Source organism: Sminthopsis crassicaudata, chromosome 2 (assembly GCF_048593235.1).
Source record: "Sminthopsis crassicaudata isolate SCR6 chromosome 2, ASM4859323v1, whole genome shotgun sequence".
Classification (NCBI taxonomy): Eukaryota; Metazoa; Chordata; class Mammalia; order Dasyuromorphia; family Dasyuridae; genus Sminthopsis; species Sminthopsis crassicaudata.
Window position 1 is genome coordinate 422,307,732 of NC_133618.1, and position 23,611 is coordinate 422,331,342.

The 23,611-nt window shown below is 35.5% G+C and overlaps 1 protein-coding gene across 1 annotated transcript in view; it reads left to right on the forward strand.

Annotated features, from left to right (window-relative positions):
• DOCK2 (dedicator of cytokinesis 2) overlaps window positions 1-23,611 on the forward strand; it is a 491,936-nt gene that overhangs the window by 42,573 nt on the left and 425,752 nt on the right. Inside the window, 7 exon segments of the mRNA XM_074292033.1 lie at window positions 696-844; window positions 4,582-4,717; window positions 5,379-5,533; window positions 11,381-11,462; window positions 19,985-20,120; window positions 21,580-21,655; window positions 22,845-22,921. Of these exon segments, the coding sequence (XP_074148134.1) occupies window positions 696-844; window positions 4,582-4,717; window positions 5,379-5,533; window positions 11,381-11,462; window positions 19,985-20,120; window positions 21,580-21,655; window positions 22,845-22,921 (811 nt within the window).

The window sequence follows — 23,611 nt, forward strand, 5'->3', positions numbered from 1 at the left end:
CAATCTAACTCATCATGTAACTCATGGTCAGGTGTTTACAATCCTATCCCCATCTTGTAGAGAGCTGCTTGGTAAACCTAACTTTGTATATTATGACCATTATTTTATGTTTACACATTCTGCCCTAAATAGTTATGCTAGGGTACCTGTGAACACCAGTTAGTCAATTATCAAAAATTTATTAAGCATTACTATGTGCCAGGTACTACTCTAAGTACGAGGGACACAAATAGAAGGAAAAGAAAGACATTAGTCCCTGCCCTCAGAGCATTTACATTCTAATGAAGGAAGAAAACACATAAAAGGGACTTGAAAAGAAAGTACTTGGGAGCATAGGGAGGAAGTCTGGAAAGTCAGAAGCAAATTCAGGGGAAGAATTTAGGAGAATATTGTTCAATGGCCTCTCTACAAAATGGAAGGTCTGTACAAAACTCGCCAATGGGAGAAGAGGACCAAGGAAAGAGAGGAAGTTCCAGGACAAGAAGGTAGAGTCATGGTGACAATCTGGAGAGCTAGAAGCAAAGTTAGAAGGGAATAGCTCTGTTAGTGTTGACACTTCTGTTCTCATTCTAAATATTTGCTTAATTAGTCTAGGGCTTGTATTCTCCCCAGAGGTGGGGGTGGAAGTGGGGAACAGTTGGTAACCTTTGTGGATGAAATGTGGGTAACAAATATTGTTCCTTTTTGCTTCCCAGGCTAGCAAAAAAGAGCGATTTCTCCAAGTACAGAACATGATGTATGACCTGATGGAATGGAGGTCTCAGCTTTTGTCTGGAACTCTACCAAAAGATGAGCTGAAGGAACTTAAGCAGAAAGTCACTTCAAAAATTGACTATGGCAACAGGTACATTTTTTCCCTTTGTTTTTAGACATTCTTTGTCTATCTATCTGTCTGTCTTTGTCTCTCTTTTTCTTTCTAACTCATTCTCTCCACTTTTTTTCCTCTCTCCTCCCCAAGCTTTCCTCTCTCTGTCATGTCCTCTTGCCATCTCTTTCTCTCTTTTTTCTCACTTCTTCTCTTTCCCTCTCCTTTTTTCTCTGTTCCTCTCAACCTTCTTCCCCATTCCTTTTCTTTTCCCATATTCCCTCCTCTGTTTTTCCCCTCTCCTCATCCCCCCTCTATATTTCCTTCTCTCCCTTTTTCATTTTTGTCTCTTTGCCTTTCTCTATCTCCCCTGTCCATCCATCTCTCTACTTCTCTATCTCTTTCTTTTACCCTTACCCCTTTCCATACCATACTGTAGGACAGAGAATATAGATTTTATTTTTAGATGAGAGTTTGCCATGTTCTATTTGGATGGCTCTTGTCCACAGTAATGTTCCTAGTAGTTCACAATCACCCCTTGGGATCCATAGGCATGTGGCAGCAGAGAAAATCCTTGTATTGCAATTTTAACTGGGCTATTTGGGGCATACATTTAATCTCCTACCAAACAATTAGTGAGCATAGTCGTTTGGATTCATTTTCATCCAGAAAGCAGTTTTCTTTTGATATTTTGATGCATTTCTGCCCCATTTAGAATCTCAGTCCACTGATTCTTGCCCCTGACTTCCTCCATCACCTGCCATGTACTGATTCTACATGCTGGAAAATAATATGGGCACATGCAAAAAAAAAAAAAAAAATACACTCAGTGAAAGGGAAAGCTGGAATAATTTAGAATAAAAAACACATCAGCATGAAAGGTGATGGAAAACTTTGGGCCTGTGTATTCTCTTCTGTAAGCCTCTGTGGGCCCTGAATGGGTCAGAGAGTATGTTTCTATCTTTGTCTGTTGTGAGCACAATTGATGGTTGAATGACAGTTTGACTTACTTGAGTGATGAGAGAAGTAGATAGAAAGGGTTTTAGGAGCTAGGCAGAGTCTCTGCAGGGTGTTGCATGGCTCAGTAAATCTGGGAAATTTTGTTGGCACACCATTTCACAACAGGGGCTTTAACAACTTTTAAGTATTGCTTCATAGCTAGTGCTTGAATTGTGTTAAGTTCACTTAATAGGAAGGTCTAGAGACCAACTGCCTGGCAGAGTCTATTTGGCATTTCTTTTGAGAAAGAGAAGTCTCTCAGACCATCTCCTTCAGGGCTGCAATCCTGTTGTGCTTTCATTTTCATCCAGTTTCTTTTAGGGAAGTGAGAGAAGAAGTGTCCTCAGAGACCTCCCTATAGCCTGAATCAAAGGGCTGAAAGAAGTTCATCACTACTTGCAGCATATTATCTTCTTCAGCTGAAGATGTACATGCTTTATAGATCTGGAATGGTTTTAGAAGTTAGAATGTGGGAAGTGTTCCTTACAACAGGAAGGTCACTTTGAAGCCATCTAGTTAATTTATTTAAAGTCAGTTCATTTCAATTAAACAGACATTTATTGAGCCAGGCACTGTGCTAGCTACTGGAGATACAAAGACAAAAATTAAAATAAGTGCTGCCTTCAAGGGGCAAGATGAATATCTGGGGGAAGGGAGTGGTGATGGTGAGGTGGGAACCAAGCAGTAAGAGTAGTAGTCTGACCCTCTTACTTTATAGATGTGGAAATTGAGGCCCAGAGAGGAAATACCTTTTATCTAATATTATATTCACAGTAAGTGGCCCAGGTGGGATTTGAATTCAGGTCCTCTAATTAAAAACCTACCATTCTTTCCATTGCATGGTATGACAGAATTATTTGGGAGCTCACATAAAAGTAGAGATTCTACCTCCAGCTCTGGGCTAATGCCTTGTTGTTTTCTGGCTCGGGTGGTATCTGTATAAAATCCCTGCTCTAAGGGGAGGCGGAGCCTGGTTGATTGTTTGAATTTGCTAGTTCCAAGCTACAATATAAGTAAAACTAATCATTTCTTTTTGCTAAACTTGTGTGAGTTAATATGTAACTCGTGATAAGTCCTAAGCAAAATAGGAAAGCCTAGTCTCAAAAAAAGCAAAAAAAAAGTGTCCCATAGAAAGAAATAGTGCCACGATAATAAAAATTCCACAAATGTATTAAGCATTTCTAAGTATGTATTTTACATGTAATTGCCACCAGTGGGACCTGGCAAATAATTTGGAGCATTGAAGCTTTTGAATCAGAACCTTCAGGATCATTGTTCAATCCCCTCATTTTACAGATGAAGAAACTTAGACCCAAGGAGGTTAAACAGTCACATGAATAGCAAGTAGCAGAGCTGAGATATGAACCTAGACCCTCTAGTTCTCACCTAATTGCTGTCTCTGAGAGAAGAGTACACTAATTCCAGGTGGAAATCAATATTATAGAATGTTAAGGTGGTCTCCTTATATCCAGAGAAGAGATTTGCCTAAAGTCTCAAAGTTAGTGACAGAATTAGAAAATATTTTTTTTTCTTCCTCCTACCTTTTTTTTTTTTTTTTTTTTTTTTTTTTTTTTAATATATATATTCTAGGTATAAGTGAGCCTTATGCTTCTTTCTCTCAAATTTGAGATTGCTAAACTTAGGAAAGTGCTTTATTCTTTTTTTTTTTTTTTTTTTTTTTTTTTGAGGCTAGGATTAAGTGACTTGTCCAAAGTCACACAGCTAGGAAGGAAAGTGCTTTATTCTAATAGTTGGGGCTTCATTAATATGAAGTGAAGCCCAGATTTCCAGGATAAATTTTCAATAAAAAGAAGGAGATAGCTCCCTACTTAAAAATAATTATATCAGTTTTAGATACTATCTTTTTGAGTATTGCTGACACTTTTTGCTGCCAGAATATAAAAATGGTTCATTATCATTCATTAGGAAATTTTGTTTTGTTCTTTGATCATGATCTCTTTTTACATATTATTATTTAATCATTTTAAATTATTTAACTTAAAATTTCAATTTTATCTAAATTATTTATCATGTTACATTATTAAAATTATTATTATTATTTTTTTAGTATTGAATGATAATAGATGTTATTTATATAGCATTTAAAGAGTTTACAAAGTATTTTACAAACATTACCTCATTACATGGAAACAATCAGCCAAGTAGTTGTTACTATTTATCTCCATGACTTAAAGGACTTAAGCAGGATCACACAGCTACTAAGTATCTGAATATATATAAATACTTAAAAGATCAACTCTTTGATTCTCATAACAATCCTCTGAGATAGATACTATTATTATCTCCATTTTATCCTTGAAGAAAACTGAGGCAAACAGATTAAGTGACAACTGCTAAATGTTTAAGTGTTGAAAGCAGATCTTCCTGACACTCTAGGCTGGGTTGTTTATACACTATACCACTTTGCATTCACAAAGTACTTTACATAAAATATAGAATTTTATTCTACATGGCTCAGTTACCTTCCCAGAAGCAGTGAGTATAATTAAAATTAGAATGATCAGAAGGATGCTTTCTGTAATTGAATTAAATGATAAAAATATAAAAGAATTCTACAAAGAAGTAGTTGAATAAATCAGGTCAAGAGAGAATTTCATGTTACAGCTAGTTTCCTGTCAGCTTTGATAGGGTATTCTGTGTCATTCTATACCTGCTAAAGGTCTCTTCATTTGTCATATACCTGTATAAAACAGACAGTTTAAGTGACCTGGGGTTGGTTCTTTTGCTAAATTTCACATCTAATCTTTTCTTGACAGGATCCTTGAACTAGATCTGATTGTCAGAGATGAAGATGGAAATATCTTGGATCCTGATAAAACCAGTGTCATCAGCTTGTTCCATGCACATGAAGAAGCCACAGATAAAATCACTGAACGCATCAAAGAAGAAATGGTCTGTGTCCTCTAAGCAAGCCCAGATTTTAAAGGAAAGAGCAACACATCTTCATCTTTGGACCATAGTATATGAAATTTGGAATGACCTGAGTGACATCTAGTACCTCCGACCCTTCAATTTAGTGAGCAGGAAACATTAAGAGAAAAAAGTGAAATGTTTAAGTTCATACATTAAGTTTGGAATAGAAGAGCCAGCTCTCCTTAGTGTAGAGAACAGCCTGGATTTTTCAGTTATGGAGAATGTTATCTCTGCACTACTAATATCACAGATTATAATGTTATGCATTTTTAAAAATGGACTTTCATGTAGGATCTTAGATTGAGAGATGCAAGGGACCCCCAAGTTCAGGGAGTTCAGCTCTCTCATTTTAGAGTTGAGGAAACTGATGCCTTGAGAAATTAAGAGACATGACAGGTCACATAGGCAGTAAGTTGTGCTATTATTTCATCTTTAGCAACTAGTTAAAAAATATTGGGTAAATATTATTAGCCTTGGGGAAATGGAGGCTCTGGGGTTAAGATGACTTACTTTAATCTTTTAGTGGGAATACTGACTTCTATTGTATATTTCTGCTTATTTCGTTGTATTGCACATCTTGTTATTTAATAGAAAGCTAACTTTTCTTATCCTTCTCTTTCTTTTCCTCCATGTTGGGCAGTCAAAGGATCAACCAGATTATGGAATGTATTCCCGGATTTCCTCCTCCCCCACGCACAGTCTCTATGTTTTTGTAAGGAACTTTGTATGCCGAATTGGAGAAGATGCTGAACTCTTCATGTCACTCTATGATCCCAACAAGCAAATGGTCATAAGGTGAGTGAATCCAGAGAATATACTGTCTCAATAAGCTCCCCGAGTTGTAGGGTGTAGTGAGATGGAAATTTCAATGGGAGGGCAGTATGATATAGTGGAAAAACCACTCACATGGCAATCAGAGGGCTTGGGTTCAAATCCTGTCTCTGATACTTGTTTCCTGCCTGATCCTGGGCACATTACTTTACCTGTATGTGTCTTAGTTTCTTCATCTATAAAAATGAGAAGTTTGGACTAAATAGAATCTGAAGTCCTTTCTGGATGTAGATCTATTATCTTTTATGTCTAGTATACATCCCTCAAAGTACAGTCCAATATTATATCTTGCCTCACCCACAGGAAGAGCAAAAATGACTGCTTCCCATCTTTCCTATGATACTCTCAGGATTATTTTTTGCATGCAATAAAGACTCACAACTCTCTGTCAGCCAAGCTCAAGGTACCTTGTGATAAAGAGCCCTAAAAATGATGAGGTGAGCACAGCCCTGCCTCCTGAGGATCATTAGAATATCTCTTGGCTGCTCTGACAGGGGTGATGGTTCTACGATCCCATATGCATGATTGATCACCCAAGCTGAGCACCATGCATTGGGGCAATGGATCAGTCTGATGGCAGCTTGCTCCCTGATGTGCCACCTGGTATGATGTGCTTGACAGGGCGTGCTTGAGTGATGCCTCTGACTATGCCAAAGACATACTGCCTTCTCTAGGGAAAGATGAGCAAATGGGAAGAGAAGGGTGAAAGTATAGGGAAAAGAGGACAGAGGAATACTTAATATATCAATATGAACTTGGTTGTCTAACCTTTTCTTAAAGACTTCTTCTCCTCCACACATGTCTGATCATGCCTGGGTTGTCAGCATGATATGTTCTAATTAAAAAGAAAAAAAAAAACTTGAGGGGAGTAAAATCACTCTTCTGGATGATATGGATCATTTAGAACTTGGCTAGGATTGACCTGTCATCTCTGTGATGAAACATGGGTATCTTCTGCAAACCTTCCCATGGATGCTTGGTTTAAGAAATAGGAAAGTGAAATATTCTAAAAGAAAGTGAAGAAAGGTAGTAACAAGACTTAGTAGGGTCAAGTCCTCACTTTTGTAAGGGGGCAATTATAAATGTATTTCCTCCTGTTGAATTTGAAGAGAGAAAGTGGTAACTGATTGTAATAAAATGACATTTTTCTCTCAAATATGGGTAATAGTCCAATTCTTTCTCTATGGCCAATAAATGTTGAAATATTCATAATTTAATTAGGAGACATGTCTCATGATCATATAGAGATGACCCTGGATACTCAAAGATTATGCAATTATATTATAAACCCTACCAGAGATTTTATCAAGCTGAAAAGACTTTGTGTTATCCCAAATTAATTTGTCTAAATACCAATTCAGTTAAATATGGAGAAGCTTCTCATCAATAGTTGATAACTAGGTACTGAATCCTTTGGCAGTAGAACTGATGGAACAAAGAAAACTAAAATAAAATTATTTTTAGTCCTACCCTTTTTCTCTTAATAGTATAAAATAAAAGAAAAATTGGCTTTGGGATGTTAAGCTAATAGGAATTCTAAAAATGATGGAGTTTTAGACTATTTGTGACTATAACTTAACTATTAGAATTCTAAATGTATCTCTCTATGGCTCATGTTCCCCATTTATAAAGTGAATTTGTTGGTTTCAATGCCCTCTAAGATTCATTCAAACTCTAAAATTGATGACCAGATGATCTTGGTTCAATGACCAACAAATCATAGGATTGAAAAACTAAACCATAGAAGCATTATTGTTTTATTGCAAACTAAATTGGAAGATAACAGGATTTTGTAGCTAAATGGAAGGATGTCTACTAGGTTCTCTTTGGAAAGGAACACATTTGGTTATCTCATCTTACATTACCTAAGATCACCACAAAGAAATAATAAATAATAATAATAAATGATGAAGATAACTAAAGATCATTGTTGCCTGAGGAAAAGATATTATATATATATACATATATATATATGTATATGTATATATATATATAATTGACATGTTCCTTTGATTCAAGTTAGGATATACTTTAATATTCAGTAATTCCAATGTAAAGGTGAGTTAAGGGGAGGATAATAAAAAGTATGTTGGAAAACATGGCTAATATTTAAGAAGAGAAACTGAAGATTTGTAGACTGCTCAAAAGTCTTATTAATTTATAATTTGAATACTTTCTTTGAGAAGAGATTTGGAAGGCACTGGGCCAACATAATAAGTGTAATAATATAAGAAAATGGAATTGACTGTGTTAATATCAACAATAATAAAAATATCTCACATATATTTAAATCACTTTAATGTTTGCAAAGTCATTTTCATTCATTATCTTATTTCATTTCACACAATGCTATGAAGTAAGTACTCTCTCTGGCTAAGTTCAGTGTTTTGCCTGGAAGTCACATAATTAATAAATCTATGATTCAGGATTTGAGATATAAACTATTTTGGATCTAATTTTTTAAAAAGTTAAGGATCTAGTTGGAAAACATTGGATCTAATTTTAAAAAATATCAGAAATAAAAACATTTATGCAGGTAAACCATTTACTAATTTGGGCGAAGGTCAATGTGAAATGAGAAAAAAGGATACTGAGAAGATCCTGCAACCAATTGCAACAGCTTTAAACTGATTTTTGACTATCAAGCTATTAATGTCTTAAGAATGGGAAATGGAAAAGATGAGATTAGTGACCTTGCTGCAAAAGTTTTACTAATATAAATCAGTTACCATAACAAGGAGGCCAAACCCAGAAACTTTCTTAGCTAAAACACATTTGACGTTCTTGTTAAGCAGAGAGACATATAAACAGAAAAGAACATTGTTTAAAAAAAGTAAATTAATTTGTAAAATATTATGGAGGAATATGATGGAAGATCACAAACAGTATCATATAAAACAATGAAAAGCAGTGGAGAGGAAAACGAGATTATATAAAGTCACATTAAAACCAGTTAAGTCCCTTCTTAAAAAACATTCTTACATGAAATTAGGACAACAAATAGAAGTAAAATAGAACAGATTTATTAGCATTTCTGTAACAATTTGTTTCCATGATTAATGAAATAGAACCATTACATTTGAGCCCTTTTATCCCCATTTGTGATGTCCTATAAAGGGAAGCAAAATGATATTTAAAAAGACAAAATCCAGAATAGAGTTAGATCACATCATTTGTACACCAAGGAAAATTATACCGAAAGTGAAAAAATTTTGAAAAAATCAAGGAACATTTTACAAGAATATTTCAGATAGAAGAAGATATTGAAGTAATGGGGAAAAAAAAATCACTGATGACTATTTCCTCCAAAACATAAATAGAGAGGACATCAATAACAGCTTATCCAAATGCCAATTTTGTTATCTTTATATGATCTTTATGAAAATATGTATACATGTATTGGAGATGATCTTGATAAAATATGAGAAAGAAATAAATGGCCTTCAGCAAATTATTTTCTTCAGCAATCCATATTTTTAAAAATTATCACCCAATTGACTGGAAGATACAGAGAATGCAATATCTTTCTGTGCTCTTTTGCTTATTATATTGTTTCTCATGAGATTGGTCTAAAAATTCAGACAGGTAAAACTAAATGATTGAAAAATATCCACTGTTTATGCCATTGAGTCAGAAGAAAGGAAATGTGCTTTTATTAAACTGTGCTAAGCAATTTTCAAATATTACCCCATTTGATCCTTATAACTTTAGGAGGTATATTCTATTATTTTCCCTATTTTATAAATGAAGAAATTGAGGCAAACAGAGGTTAAGTACCTTTGTTCAGGATAACACAGATAGTAAGTGCTTGAGGCTTGATTTGAATTCAAATTTTTTGACTACAGACTCAGCATTCTACCCACTGTGACACTAACCATGGCTAAGATGACCCTTTGGGGCAGGCATCTTGATAGAGAATGAATTGGTTCTAGATTTGAATCTGAGAAAAAAAGTAGGCCAGACTAAAATGGAGAAAGTGTGCAGAAACTGAAAGAATTTCAAGCCGCTTCCCAGGCGAAAATCTACTTTTTAAAAATTCAGAGGTTTTTCCAGTGATATTGTATGATTGAGAGATATGGAATGCCAAAACTTACTCAGAGCACCTGTCCTTTCCATAGAAGGTCACCAAACATCAGGGGAAGAATTGAATTGGTCCTGACATATCCCCCATGGGGATGGAGTGTTTTGCAGAAGCTTGTTTTAGCTGCTACCCTGTAGCTGCAGCTGCTTTCTGATCACTCGATTAAGTTTTCCTGTCTGTGAATAGATGAGACCAACCTGAGCTTTTAAATTGCTTTTCTTATTTATGACTATTTTCTCCAGAAGAAAATTGCCAGTGTTTACTATTTAGACCTGACTGGTTCAGGCACCCAGGGGTTTGCTTCATCCAATGAAAGATTCTAGAAAAAGTGTAATCCCAGGCATACAGGCAAGGGGGAATCAAGTAGAACAAAGATATTTTGGATCAAATCTGGCTGCTTGGTTTGCTGAAGATTTCAGTCACTTTAGCAGCAGACCTGTCTTAAAAAAAAAAAAAAAAAAAAAGAAAACACCAAATCCCAAAAAAGTCAGGAGCATTTTGTTTAGACTTGATTGATTTTCTAAGTGTTGACCAAGTTGAAGTCTCTGCAATAATTTCCATCCCAATCTATTTTGGTAGATGCTGGTGTTTTCATTTCTAGGGTAGTTGGAGGGTAAGGGAAAAGATATCAGGAATAGAGAAGCATTATGTAGAAGCTGAGTGTTAGTTACCAAGTCAAGTCAGCAAACATTTTTAAGTGCCTTTTATGTGCTATTTACTGTGTTAAGTGCTATGGATATAAAGAAAGTGGGGGAAAAAAAGGAAAAAAAAATTCCTACTGTCAAGGAACTCACATCTAATGGGGAAGAATAACATACAGATATTTACAAATAATATAGATGGAGGATAATTGGGAGATAATCCCAGAGAAAAAGCACAGCATTTATGGGTAATGGGAAGGACTTCTTGCAGAAGATGGGCTTTGTTTAAGGTTAGTCAAGGAGACCAAAAGGAGAGAAATAACAAAAAGAAGCAAAAAAAGAAAAAAATAATGCCTGCCCTCCAAGTGCTTGCATGTAAGAAGAAAACATGTAAAAGGTAACTGAAAAGCTTAAGATATATTGGGAGAGTAAAGATGTTGAAGTGCTTTTGCAGGACCACGGTAAAATCTAGAGCACCAGAAGAGCCAGAAGAGCGAAGGGCTGAACATGGCAGAGCTGGGCATTAGTTTCAAAATGGAGGCTCTATGAGAAACTCAGCACTGAGAGGAAGGTGCTGTCCTGGCAGAGGGATCTTTCAGTTCGAGAAGACTGATGAAGAAACATAGTAACACAGGGCCTAAGTGCCTTATATGGATTATATGGGTAGTCTGGGTCAGATACTCTGACTTCAAATCCCATACTCCATCCTTTGTTCCATCCTGCCTCTCATCAGCAAAGGATGAAAGTTGCATGGCAGTCATTTTATTTGTTTCTTTACATTCAGGTCATAATAGCTAATTATTTTACTCATAAGTAGATTAAAGAAGAGCTGAAGTTATGTTGCATAGAGTCACATAGAAATTATTTTCTGTGCCTAGCATTGTGTAAGGTGTATAAGCTATGAACTCTGGCTCTTAAGAGCTGACAAGCCTTACTGGAGAGGCAAAAATAATCTGTGTCATACAGAACAGTATAAGATGGTACATGATTAAGTGTCAAAATGAGTGGTGGTAAGAACCCAAGAAGTATTCTCAGAAGGCAGGTTTAAATCCCATGATCAGGGAAATCAGAGCTACTTCTGTTTTGCAGTGAGAACTACTTGGTGCGTTGGGGAAGCAAAGGCTTCCCAAAGGAAATTGAAATGCTGAACAACCTGAAGGTCGTCTTCACGGTGAGTGTTTCCTTCTTAGCAGCCTCAGATAGCCTATGTTCCTTACTCATGGTGGAAATGAAATTGGAAATGTGGTTGAACACAAAATCAAGAGGTAAGACTTTGTTATTTGGTCTGCATAAATGCATCCTGTAGTCAAAATCCTTTACTGGACCCTATGGGTAAATATCAATAGTACATAGGCCAGGGAGGGAGCAGGAGGAAGGGAAGAAAAAAAAATTAAAAATAAATTTATGTGGTAATTTTATTATGTATTTAAAAGTAATAGTGAATTTATAATAGACTTTTGTAATTTCTTCTAATACAGTCTTAAAATTATACTATGTTATGGAGATGCTTGTTTTATTCTACAAATTAAAAATAAAATAAATAATAATCCTTTCTTATTATAATCTAATGGAAGAAACAGTACACACACACACACATACACACACAGGAGTGCCAACTATCCACACTCCCTCATAATCTAATAGATAATCATGTAGTCACCCCAAAAGGACATGTGGCCAATGAAAGATAAAATAATAGCTTGAAAAATTGCAGAGAGAGAATTAGAATGCTTGGGCAGTGAATTGTTTCAGTTAATTAAATTTAATGGCAAAGTCATTTTTATTATACTTTTATTTTTTTATTATACACTACTTTTTATTATAATCCTTGTTGAAAAAAGGTTCTAACATGTACCAATCTAGCTCTCCTGCCTTGACAAATGAAGTAGATTAGGTTACATCTGATTTTTCATAACTGATGGTCTTAGAATACCTCTTGGTCATCATTCTGAACACCAGTTTTCATTGTTTAGCTATAGGGTGATTGGATTGAATGTGAACTCATGAAATTTGTGTCTGAATTCCTAAAAAGAGATTGTTTTGAAAATCTGCCTTTTAAAAAAGAAGGCAGAAATAATCAAGACCAAAAAAAAAAAAAAACAAAAAAAAAAAAACACGCTATCCGCCAGGTTGTGTACAAAGGGCTAGGAATATAGACAGACAAAAACATTCAAGGAGCTCATATTATAATGGAAGAGACAACATATAAAGACTATGTACATGAAAGATAAGTACAGGATAGAATAGAGATAGTTTTATAGCAAAGGTACCAATAGTGGAAAAGGGGGTGTGGGAATTTGATAAATTCTGATGTCTGGGCTATGATATTCGTATGACATATTAGTAGAAATGAAATACTTGTCCAATAGTCATCATACTGTTGTTGGATATCGAAATATACAGAGATGAAGACCTCCATTCCTTTAGGAAAACAGAAAATTCAGGACCCAACAACTATTTTAATCAGATAATTGTCTCTAGTGATAGACTTTAGAAGGTGACAAATCTAAAAGAAAAAAAGAAGAAATGGAAGCAAGGCATTAGGGATAGTAAAATGTAAGTTATTTGAGGATAGGAATTATTTTCTTATTTTGTCTTTGTATCACTTAAAACAGTACCTGGCACAACGGGCACTTAATATTTTCTCATTGAATTGAATTGAGTGGAATTGCTTATGATTTTTTACCAATATTTTTGCTTTTTCCATATAGTATTCTGGGAATGTGGTTGGGCATACTGCAAACTTAGTCATGCCTTCTATAGGAGCCATTGGTTAGGAAAATCTGCTTGCCTCATTATGAAGAGATTGACAGCAGTGTTACAAATATGAGCAAGAACATCAGAGAGAAGAATAGCCAGGCTGCTGGTGGTGTGTGTTTTACTAAGGAGAAAGGTTTGAGCCAGGAATGACCGCCATGCTAGATTAACCTGCTTTGCTTTACAATAATTCTCCAGCTATGTCCTATTAAGCGTAATGTTTTCTGTTATGTTGCAATTAGGCTAGAATAGTAGTGATTTATTTTGTTTGTGCATTCCTGAAAAATGGACTATAGGAAACAGCATAGTGTCATAGTTCCTAATTGCTTAGACAAAGTTTTCTTGGCATTTATGAATGGGTCCAGATTCTGTTTATCTATTATTAGTTGAAGTGGGCAGGATATTTATTTTCTTGATAAATATTAAAGTCCTGTGGGCTCTACTGATTAAACCAGGAGACAGATGTTTAGTGTGTGAGAGAAGGACATGGGAATCAATCAGGTATTCATTTTGTGGAGAATCACCTTGTGATTTATCTTCTTAACGTAAACAAGAAGGAGAGGACATCAGTAAATCAGTGTCAATTCCCATTGATGTAAAAATGATCCAGTTCCCCCAGGATCTTACATGTTGCATTGTGTCTGTTTTTTAGACTAAGTGAACTTAAGAACCTTGTTTGTCACTTCACTAGATTGAATGAAGTTATTGGGACCTTCAGTTTGGGAAAGAGTGCAATCCTAAGGATGCAATTTTTTTTTTTTTTCTTTTAAGTTCTAAGTATGAACACTTCTTGCCAGTGATGAGGAGAGATCTGGGATTTTACGATCATAGATTTATGGCTGGAAGGGATCATAGAGGCCATTGAGTCTACCTCCCTCATGTTATAAAGGGCAACAGTGTCACCTAGCTAGTAACTCTACAAGACAGAAAACAGGATTTTCTTGATCCTAGGACCAGTGCCCTATCAACTATGGAAAGTTATGTTGAGACTTTACCAATATGTCTTAAAATTGGCCCTTTTTAGATATCTTTTTGTACTAAGTAATTCTCAATTCTCAAATTATGGGTTTTTCAATGGACAGACACTAATCTTAAAAGATATTCTTCCTCTGTTTTTTTTTTTTTTTTTCTTTTCTTTTAAGGACCTTCTCCTGAGGGTCAAGGAACAAGTTCCTCCCTGATGAGGATGAAAAGGGAGGGATCTTCCTATCATACATGAATATGGCACACTTGTGTAGACCACTGAAAAGATAATTGTAAAGAGAGAAGGTGTGTATTGGGGAGTAATAATAAATAAAGACGAAAAAAATTGGGATAGTTATGAGGATTTTTAATGTCAAGCAGTGGCATTTTGATTTCACTGAAATTCTCAAATAGATATTGAGGTCCTACCAATAATAAATGAGGTCTTCATTTGGGAATCTCAATGAAATCACAGGGTTAGTCCTTGTTAATATCTTATACCTGCTAATATTAAGCAGTTTGAGAAATGCAGAGGTACAGCCTGTCCCAAAAGTCATAGTGCAGTTTTAAGGTTTAATAACTTCAGAACTTTAGGTATCCCAAATGTACAAAACAATAACTTGAAAACATAATTATCTGAATTTATTTTGCATATATATAGTTTTGAAGGATAATTTTAGATGTCAATTTTAACAAGGTGAAGTATCTCATCATTATGCATTTAACTTTGAGAGTTTTTAAATGATGTTTTCTCAGATCATTGGATCAGTAGAACACTTGGGTCATCTGATCATTTGTTTTATCTCCATTAGACTTTTTCTAGTCATGTGTCAAAATTGTCACATGCATCAAAATCTTGTTTGCTGGATGATCTTTATAATATAATTGTAAAAACAATGCTTTGAGTCACTGAGCAGCTGCAGTTGATGAAAATGTTTAAGTTTCAAAATTCAATAGAATGATGTATATAGCACAAGCCAATTATGGTGAATTTTAAATAGAAACATCGATATTTTAAACATTCAAAGAATTAAACTTTAACTTTTTTGTAAATATGTAGTAATTTTTTTTTTTTTTTTTTTTGATATGCTCCTGATATTACAATTTAAAACTACATGAAGGTTTTTGGAACTCCTTGTATATATGGAGATGGTTTCTGCTCTCAAAGAATTTACAATCTAGTTGAGGACTTAACTTGAATAGTATAATGTGATGTATAATTTTATGTGGCTGTAAACCATATGTACTTTGAGTAGAAGAGAGGTTTCATAAAATTAGTGAAACTTGAACTAGGCTTTGAAGAATTGATAGAAGTGTAAAAATAACAGCATTCTAGGCTGGGAAAATGCCATTTGCAAAGTCAGAGAGTTGGGAATGAGTTTTGCACAGTTGTATGGACCACTGAAGAGATAATTGTGAAAAGAGAAGGTATGTATTGGGAATAATAATAAATAAAGTGGGATTAATAGAATTCGACCAGATTATGGAAGATCTTGAATGTCAAGCAGTGGAATTTTATTTTATGTGACATGAAGTAACCATTGAAAGTCTTCAGAGAAATAAAATATTGAGAGATAAATTTTAAGCAAATGAATTGGGCACTGATAGGCTGAATAGATTAGAGGGAAAGAGACTCTAGTCAGGAAGCCCATATAAAATGATGCTAGAGTAATCTAGGACAGCAGCAGTAAAGAGGTATGGCAGTGACAATTCAAGAGAAATCTTCTAAGAGTAATTTCTTGGATTGAAACTCTGTTAGTTCTTACTGGCCTGCCAGAAGGCTTGCCAGAGTTAGTTGATATATTTGGCTTAAAAGCTCAGGGGGTTTATTTAGATTGGAGGGAAATTTGCTTTAAACTACACATTACTTTGGTTTTCCTTTGCACTCTGTTCTTATTCACAAAGCCTCATTATTTTTATTCAGTCTGTGAAGCACATGACCCAACTACCTAAAGGGCACATTGGGGAAGGAATGTTTTGTAGGTCGGCTTAATGACCTTTAGGATGGACTTGTAGTGCTGGAGTTGGCTTAGTCTCTGGAGACCACCTTTGTCCCTGTTTGATGTAAAAAGGTCTTAGGGAAGCAGCAAATGTTGTAGGTAACTAGTTGTAAAAATATAAGCTCCAGGGTAGTAAAGCTTTACCATTCCATGGACTCCTGCTGTATATTACCAGAATATCCATGATATACACTCACTATTATAAATGGGTTGGAAGTAGCTGCTTATTTTCATCCCTTTTCTCTGAATTTCTTGATTCTCTTCAGTACGTGGCACAAGTAGACCCGTAACGTAAAGTGTCACATGTAAAGATACTTTTTCTAAAATGAGGGCTAAAATTGTCATTTCTGGGATTATTTTCTGATTCTAACATTCATTTTAATTCAATTCAGTTCAATTCATGTCAGTTCTATTATTAATTAAATATAACTAGAATTTAAAAAAAATTAATTTTTAATTTATTGAAAAAGACAAGCATTTCCATAGCATAATTTAAAAAAAAAGATGAATCTGCAAATGTATAATGTACAATTTGCTATTCCTTTAAATTTTTTTTTTCCTATTTGCCATTTTTCATTGTTGTTATTTGTCCTTTGTTCTTCAAGAGGATCATGATATCAGGGAGGTGATGGCTTGATATGCATGTGAATTAGATTTAAGTGAGGGAGGGGGCAAAAGTCACTTGCCTCACTTTCCCCTTCAGAGCCATCAAGGTTCAGAGGCCAGATACAGACCAGGATAACTGCAGATGATAAGGGAGGAGACATTGATCTTTTTAAGCTAAGGTCTTCAACAGGTCTCAGTAAGCAGCAGTCACTGTGTACAAGGGGGAGAGGCAACACAGAATCTAACAAAATGAATTTGAAAAGCATTTGTTAAATCCTTACTATATGTCCAGCATTATGCAAGAAACTGGGAGTACAAATATAAAGTAAAGCCTTTTCCTGCCCTCAAAGAACTTAGATTTTAAAGGATTAGGGCAGATAATCCATATAAGGAGTGTTATCATGGAGAGGCAGCTATGATCAGGGAAGTCATGAAGACAGTGAGTAGCACAATAGGATAGTCAATTGTCAGCTCCTTTCCTGTGGCAATAATAGTGTTACTTGATTAGAGACAAGGATGGGGTATCAGTTACAAAGTCAGGCAGACCTGAGTTCAAATTTTCCCTCAAATATAGTGATTGTGTGACCTTGGGAACAAATCACTTAACTTCTCAGTGCCCTCAGAAAATTCTCTGACATTCTAAATTGCTGAATAATTCCAAATCTGCATTGTGGAGGGTATTTCCTCATAGAAAGTTTCCTATACACATGAAATAATACATCCTTATGAAAACAAACAATAGATTTTCAATTTGCTGGGCTCAGTATTGAGGCTACAAATTTTAAAAAAAAATGCAATTTATACTTTTATATAACTTTTCATGTTATACTTTTGGAAGTTATATTCCACTGAAAGATACAACATATGCACAGATAACTATGAAATAAAGTAGGATATGATGATGAAGAGGGAATCCCAAAACTGAAAATCCTTAAAGGAGAAAACCTCCTTCGATTCTGCCTCAGTGAGGGGACTCTACCCCAAGCACAAACAGTTTCATCTTTATTATCTGGGTGGGGTCAGCTCAGTCCCAAAACCCATTCAATTCAATTCAAATTTTAACCCTGGCTGAAACCCAGTGAGGAGCCAATATGGGACTCTACCCACGAGCCCCCTTCAGCTTGTAGCCAAAGTCCCCTATTATAAAAGAGCCAAACTAAAACTCTCTCTTTGCAGAGGTGCCAAACATGGCAGCCCTATGCTTGGCATGCCAAGGGTCTCTGCCTACTGGAATACTGTTTCCAGTGCCCTCCTCTCTTTATCCTCACCTATTTCCTTAACTAGACTTTAACCAGACTTTAACCTTACTTCCAATCCCCATCATAAACCTCTTATCAATCTTGGTTTTCAGGTCTGTAAATTCCTTTACAGAGAACTGCTTGTGCCGCCACTAGACCTCATTTAACTCCCTACCCTTGTGCCAAATTCTGAGGGGTTGCAGGGGAGCTCCATTTGATTCCCTGAACCCCAAACCTGCCACTAGTCCTCATTTAACTCCCTGACCACCAGAAACCCTAACTTCATTTGGGTACCCCAAATCTAAACCTCATCAATGATATGATGATATCAAAAGAGAAATCCAGACAAAACATACTAGTATCAACAAGGACTTATTAAATATCTACTATGTGCAAGGCAATTTGCTAGGTTCTGGGGATGCAAAAATAACATCAAAAAATAGTCCTTGCTTGCTAGAAGTGTACATTCTACCGAAAATAATAGTTGATAATTATATAACACTTTATAGCTTAAAAAATTTCCCACATATTTTCAAGGCTTTCCTAACAGTATCTCCATTTTATAGATGAGGAAACCCACGCTAAGAGATTTGTTTCTGGCCATGCTGTTAATAAGTATCAAATGTGGTATTTGAATCCATATCTTCATGAATCTAGGACTAATACTTTATCTGTCACCCTGGTGGTTTGCAAAATGGGGCAGAGATCTCCTGCTGGATTCATTGCCCAATACCAAGAAATGTTTCTTACTTTTTTTTTTTTCTTCCAAGAGATACATTGTCTTAACCCAACTATACCTATCCTTATTCCCCATTGTGTTCCTCTCCTCTGCTATGCAAACTCCTAATTTCCATTGCTTGTAAGCAATCCCTCACAGCAGTTATGACCTAATTTATACCTGGGCAACACACTACCAACTTCATAGGTACCACTAAAAACAAAACAAAACTTCCCACTCTTGTAGACACTAAGGCTTGCAATCTTATTATCATCATTGATTCCTCACTCATTGATATCCCAACTTTCTGATCAGTTGCCAAATCTTGTTATTTTTACCACCATATTGCTCATTTTTGTTTCCTCTCCATTTATATAGCTACTATACTAGCTCTAACTCTGATTACCTCATTTCTAAACTATTGCAATAACCTTCTAATGAGTCTCTCCCCCTTTCCATGCTCCACATTGCTGCTGAAATAAATTTTCTAAAGCTCAGATCTGACAATGCTCTTTGCCTACTCAATAAACTTGAAGAGGCTCCTGTTGCCTGCAGGAGCAAATGTTTCAACTTTATTTTATCCTTTTAACAATTTTGTATTTTTCATATTAGTTTAAAATAAATAATTATTAGCACAGTAATACTTTTATATATTTTGTTGGGGTATATGCATAATTTTTTTTAAATTGATAGCTGCACAATCAAAAAATGTTTGAAAGCTGCAGCACTATGGAGTACCCATTTTAGTACTAGGTATGTACAAAGCAGGGAGAGAGACGGAAATGATAATTATGAGTTGGCAACTTCCATATGGATCTTATAGTCTATTGTAGATGTCATTACTGAATTATCTTTGAATTACGGGTTTCTCAAAAATGGGGTAGGTATCTGAGAATTATGGAAATTTTAGACTCATGAGAAAGTTGGTTAGCCTAGAAGAGTGCTCTCTTAGAGATTTTCTAATTTTTTTTCCTTTTTCCCTTCCTTACTATTATCTCTGTAGGCGTGCTGAATAAAAGTGAAACTGATAGGTGACTCACAAAGAATCAGTTATGATTTCTCAGCCCATTTGTGTATTAGGGATCCCTATAGTTTCTTCCACTTCCTGTGTGAGGTGAAAGAATTGATATTGAATATCAAGGCTCTGAGTGTCCTCTTCCTCTCAGCCTCAGGTTTTTAACCTATAAAATGGGGGTGATATACTGTACCCATTGTTTTATGTAGTACTAATGGGGCAAAGCCCATAAACAAGCTATTTTTGAACAGGCAATTATCATCACTTCTTTTTTTGGTTGTTTATTTCTTTGGGATTTCCTATTAGATAAATGAAGTGCAACCTGTTAGCTTTTGTTGAAATAATGAGACATATAAATGATTGTTTATAACTAACTGTTCATTTTCTGCCTTACAGGATCTTGGCAACAAAGACCTCAACAGGGATAAAATTTATTTGATTTGTCAGACTGTCAGAGTTGGGAGGATGGATCTCAAAGATACTAATTTAAAGAAATGCACGCAGGGATTAAGGAGACCATTTGGGGTGGCAGGTATTGTGTGCATCTTTCTAGAAGGTTTAATTCACATGCTTCTGTTAGTAAACTATTGTTTTTGTCCTTCTTTATGTGGCTGAATTTAAAATATTATTTCCTCTGTTTCATCTAGGAATGCTTTAGCACCTAGATTTCTGATGACTAAATCATAGTAACTGGTGACCTATCCCATTTTGTGATGAATAATTGGATGCAGATGTCTAGAAATTGAGGAATGAGGGTATACAGAAGTCTGAATAGTTATTTGCTTTTCTCTAGGGCCTAAGGGGAGGAGAGATAATTCTGGCAGTATGTAATGGTGAAGAACAAATCATTAAAAATAATGTCTAAGATAAGAGATCAAAGAATGAATCTCATATAGCTAAAGTTCTGATGAAAATGGATATTAAGATTAGTCTGTCTTGTTGGAATATCTGGGAAAGGAGATACTTACAAATAACAGGATGGACATCACATAATTTCCCAGGCTTCTTTGAGATAACTATCTGTAAAACTATCTGATTCTCTAGTGATATGACTTTGATTAAAAAGATTGGATTATGGAAAGAACACTCCATCTTTGGCTCTGCCATCAGTTCCCTGGGTAACCTTGGGATAGTTCAGAATTCCCTTAAACAATTGTTTCCTCATTTGAAAAAAATGAGGGAGCTGGATGACCCAGTTATCTATTAAGATGCCTTGCTACTCCAACATTTTATGTTCCCTTTCTTAACTTATTTACTTCTGTATAATCAGCTTCTGAAGTCAGATTGCTCCATTTTTGGTAATCAGTTCCTTGCCCTCCTAAAAAGTTAGCAGCAGCATATTCAAAAATTTTTTTTCTCTCACCCCCCCCATAATTTCCCTCCACACAAAAAATAAACCCCACCTTCTATTCTGTGTGGCTCTTGTATCTACTCTTTATACAAGTGCTTCTCCTTGTTTCTATCTGCAAAACCACAAGCAATATTATAACATAATAAGGCATCAACTAATTCCTAAACATTATATATATATATATATATATATATAAACTCTCTGGGTGGGATAAAGCTTTGCCTTAGTAACCTGGGTCTTCTTTATTACTAATGACTCCTATCTGTTCTGTTTATTTTCCTCTGCTTTTTGCTTTTGGTTTGGAAAACCACCAAGAATAAAGTATTCTTTAGCCTCTAACATTCAAAATGTCATACTGGCTCTTGGGACATGTGTTTGGAAATTACTCTTATAATTATCTGTCTGTTTAGGTGAATTTTGACTTACTAGTTGTTCTGACGCTTTCTTTGCATATGCTCTGATTCTGACTTACCTCACCAGTTATGTTTGCTGACTTTGTCTTGATATTGATAAATTTCCTCACTCTTCAAAATTTCCTTCTTTTTCACTGGTCTTGACAGTTTGTCCTTAAGGCCTTCCTGTTACGTCCTGTCTTGGTACAGCCTTAAATGATGTTTTTTTCCCCCCTTGCCTTTTCTAGTTATGGATATAACAGACATCATCAAGGGGAAAGCAGAAAGTGATGAAGAGAAGCAGCATTTCATCCCCTTTCACCCGTAAGAAATTATAAGTTTATTATTTTTTTTCTCTTTACATAAATCACATTTCCATTTAGTTTACTTCACCCAATTACATATAGCAACATGTTTATGAGTTTGACACAGACCATCTATATCAATGAGGTATCATGGGATAGTGCTTTGGTCTTAGAGTCACAAGATTGATATTCTAGTCTTGGTTCTGCCACAGACTACTTGAATGGCTTTGAACAAACCATGTAACCTCTGAAGAAACCATTCAGTTTCTTCTGATGTCAAAAGGAAATATTAAGCTAGATTTAGGAGAATGTCTAAGTTCTCTTCAAACTCTCAAATTTTTTGCTTCTTAGGATGATTCTTTAGCAGACCTAAATATTGGAAACAGAGTATGAGTCTGGTGTTGTGTGGGCATAAATTTGACAAGGAAACCAAATTATCTTTTTTCTGCTTGAGGAGTAGAGAGTAGAATATTAGGATCAATTTAGCATGCAATACCTTCATTTTACAATAGAAGAAACTGAAGCCCATGAAAGAAATCACTTTTCCAAGGTTTTAGAGATACTGTTAGAAGTGGAATTTGAACCCAAGTCCTCTAACTCTGGCATTACTGCTTTTGTCATTATACCCTGTTGCTTCCATCATCGAGTAATCTTAAATAAAGGTACTCAAACAGAGGTAGTCAGTGACTTTTGTTCGTGTAGAGTGACCCTAAAATAATCCTCTCACTGCCTCTATGATGTTGGACAAATCACTTAACCACTCTGAGTCTATTTCCTCTTTTGTAAAATATGAGGAGTTTGAAATCTATGATCTATGATCCATGCTTCATATTAGGACTTAATCTGGAATAAGAGATTCTGGAAGCTTTGGAAGCCACAAATCTTTAAGACTGTGGGAGCTCCTACTCATCAATCTTTCCTTAGAAAATGACTTTAAGTCAATGACATCTGTGATCATGCATCTTAGGCACATATTCCTTTGCAATGGAGGAAAAAAACAACTGATTTCTTATTGGGACCCAAAATTGTGTCCCTGAGCTGGGTCTGAATAGTTACATTTACCTTGCTATCATAGTCCAAGGTTATTAAAATTTCCTAAGAACTATCTGATGGAGTGAGTGAGACATTACAGAGTTCCTCAGCTTTACTAGCCTGCATCCCTATGAATATGAGTATGTCCAGCATTCTCTCTTTCTTTCCTCCTCCAGGGTAACAGCTGAAAATGATTTCCTACATAGTCTCCTGGGCAAAGTTACAGCCTCCAAGGGGGACAGTGGAGGTCAAGGTAAATGAGTGGTCTTTATTTGCTTAGAAATTTTCAATGCCCCCAGTTAAAATTAGAAACCCTCAATAATTTAGTTTGCTCTCTCAACAGATTGCAGAGAGAAGGGGAGGGGATCTCACCTGCTCTCTCCAAGGGCACCAGAGAACATCTACTTTCCAAATCCAATGGATTTTTCCTTCATCAATCCTTGTTCTTCTTGATCTCTCTGCATCCTTTGAAAATGTTGACCAAATCTCTGTTCTGGATTTTCTCTTTCCTCAGCATCATATAAAATCACACTTCTGCATTTCTTTCTTCCCAGCTTTCCCTAATTCATTATCTTCTTTCTGAATCTTAAAGTGTCTGTTTCCAAAAATTTTGCCCCACACCTTTTTTTTTTTCAACTCTTTCTTTATTCCTCTTATGATCTCAAGAATCTCTTCTATATCTCACACCCTGACATCTCTTCTAAGCTGCAGACCTTTATCTTCATTTTCTTCTAGAAACCCTCTGCCTGGATGTCTGATAAGCACCTCAAATTTAATATTTTCTCTCCCTAACAATGTTTCTGTCATTGACACCACTATACTCATGGATTCCTATATTGGAAACTTGGATATTATCTTAAATACTTCTCTCCCTTACCTCTCATAACTTATTAGCTATCAAATCCTGCCAATCCTGCCTCTGCAAATTTATCACATCTGTCTC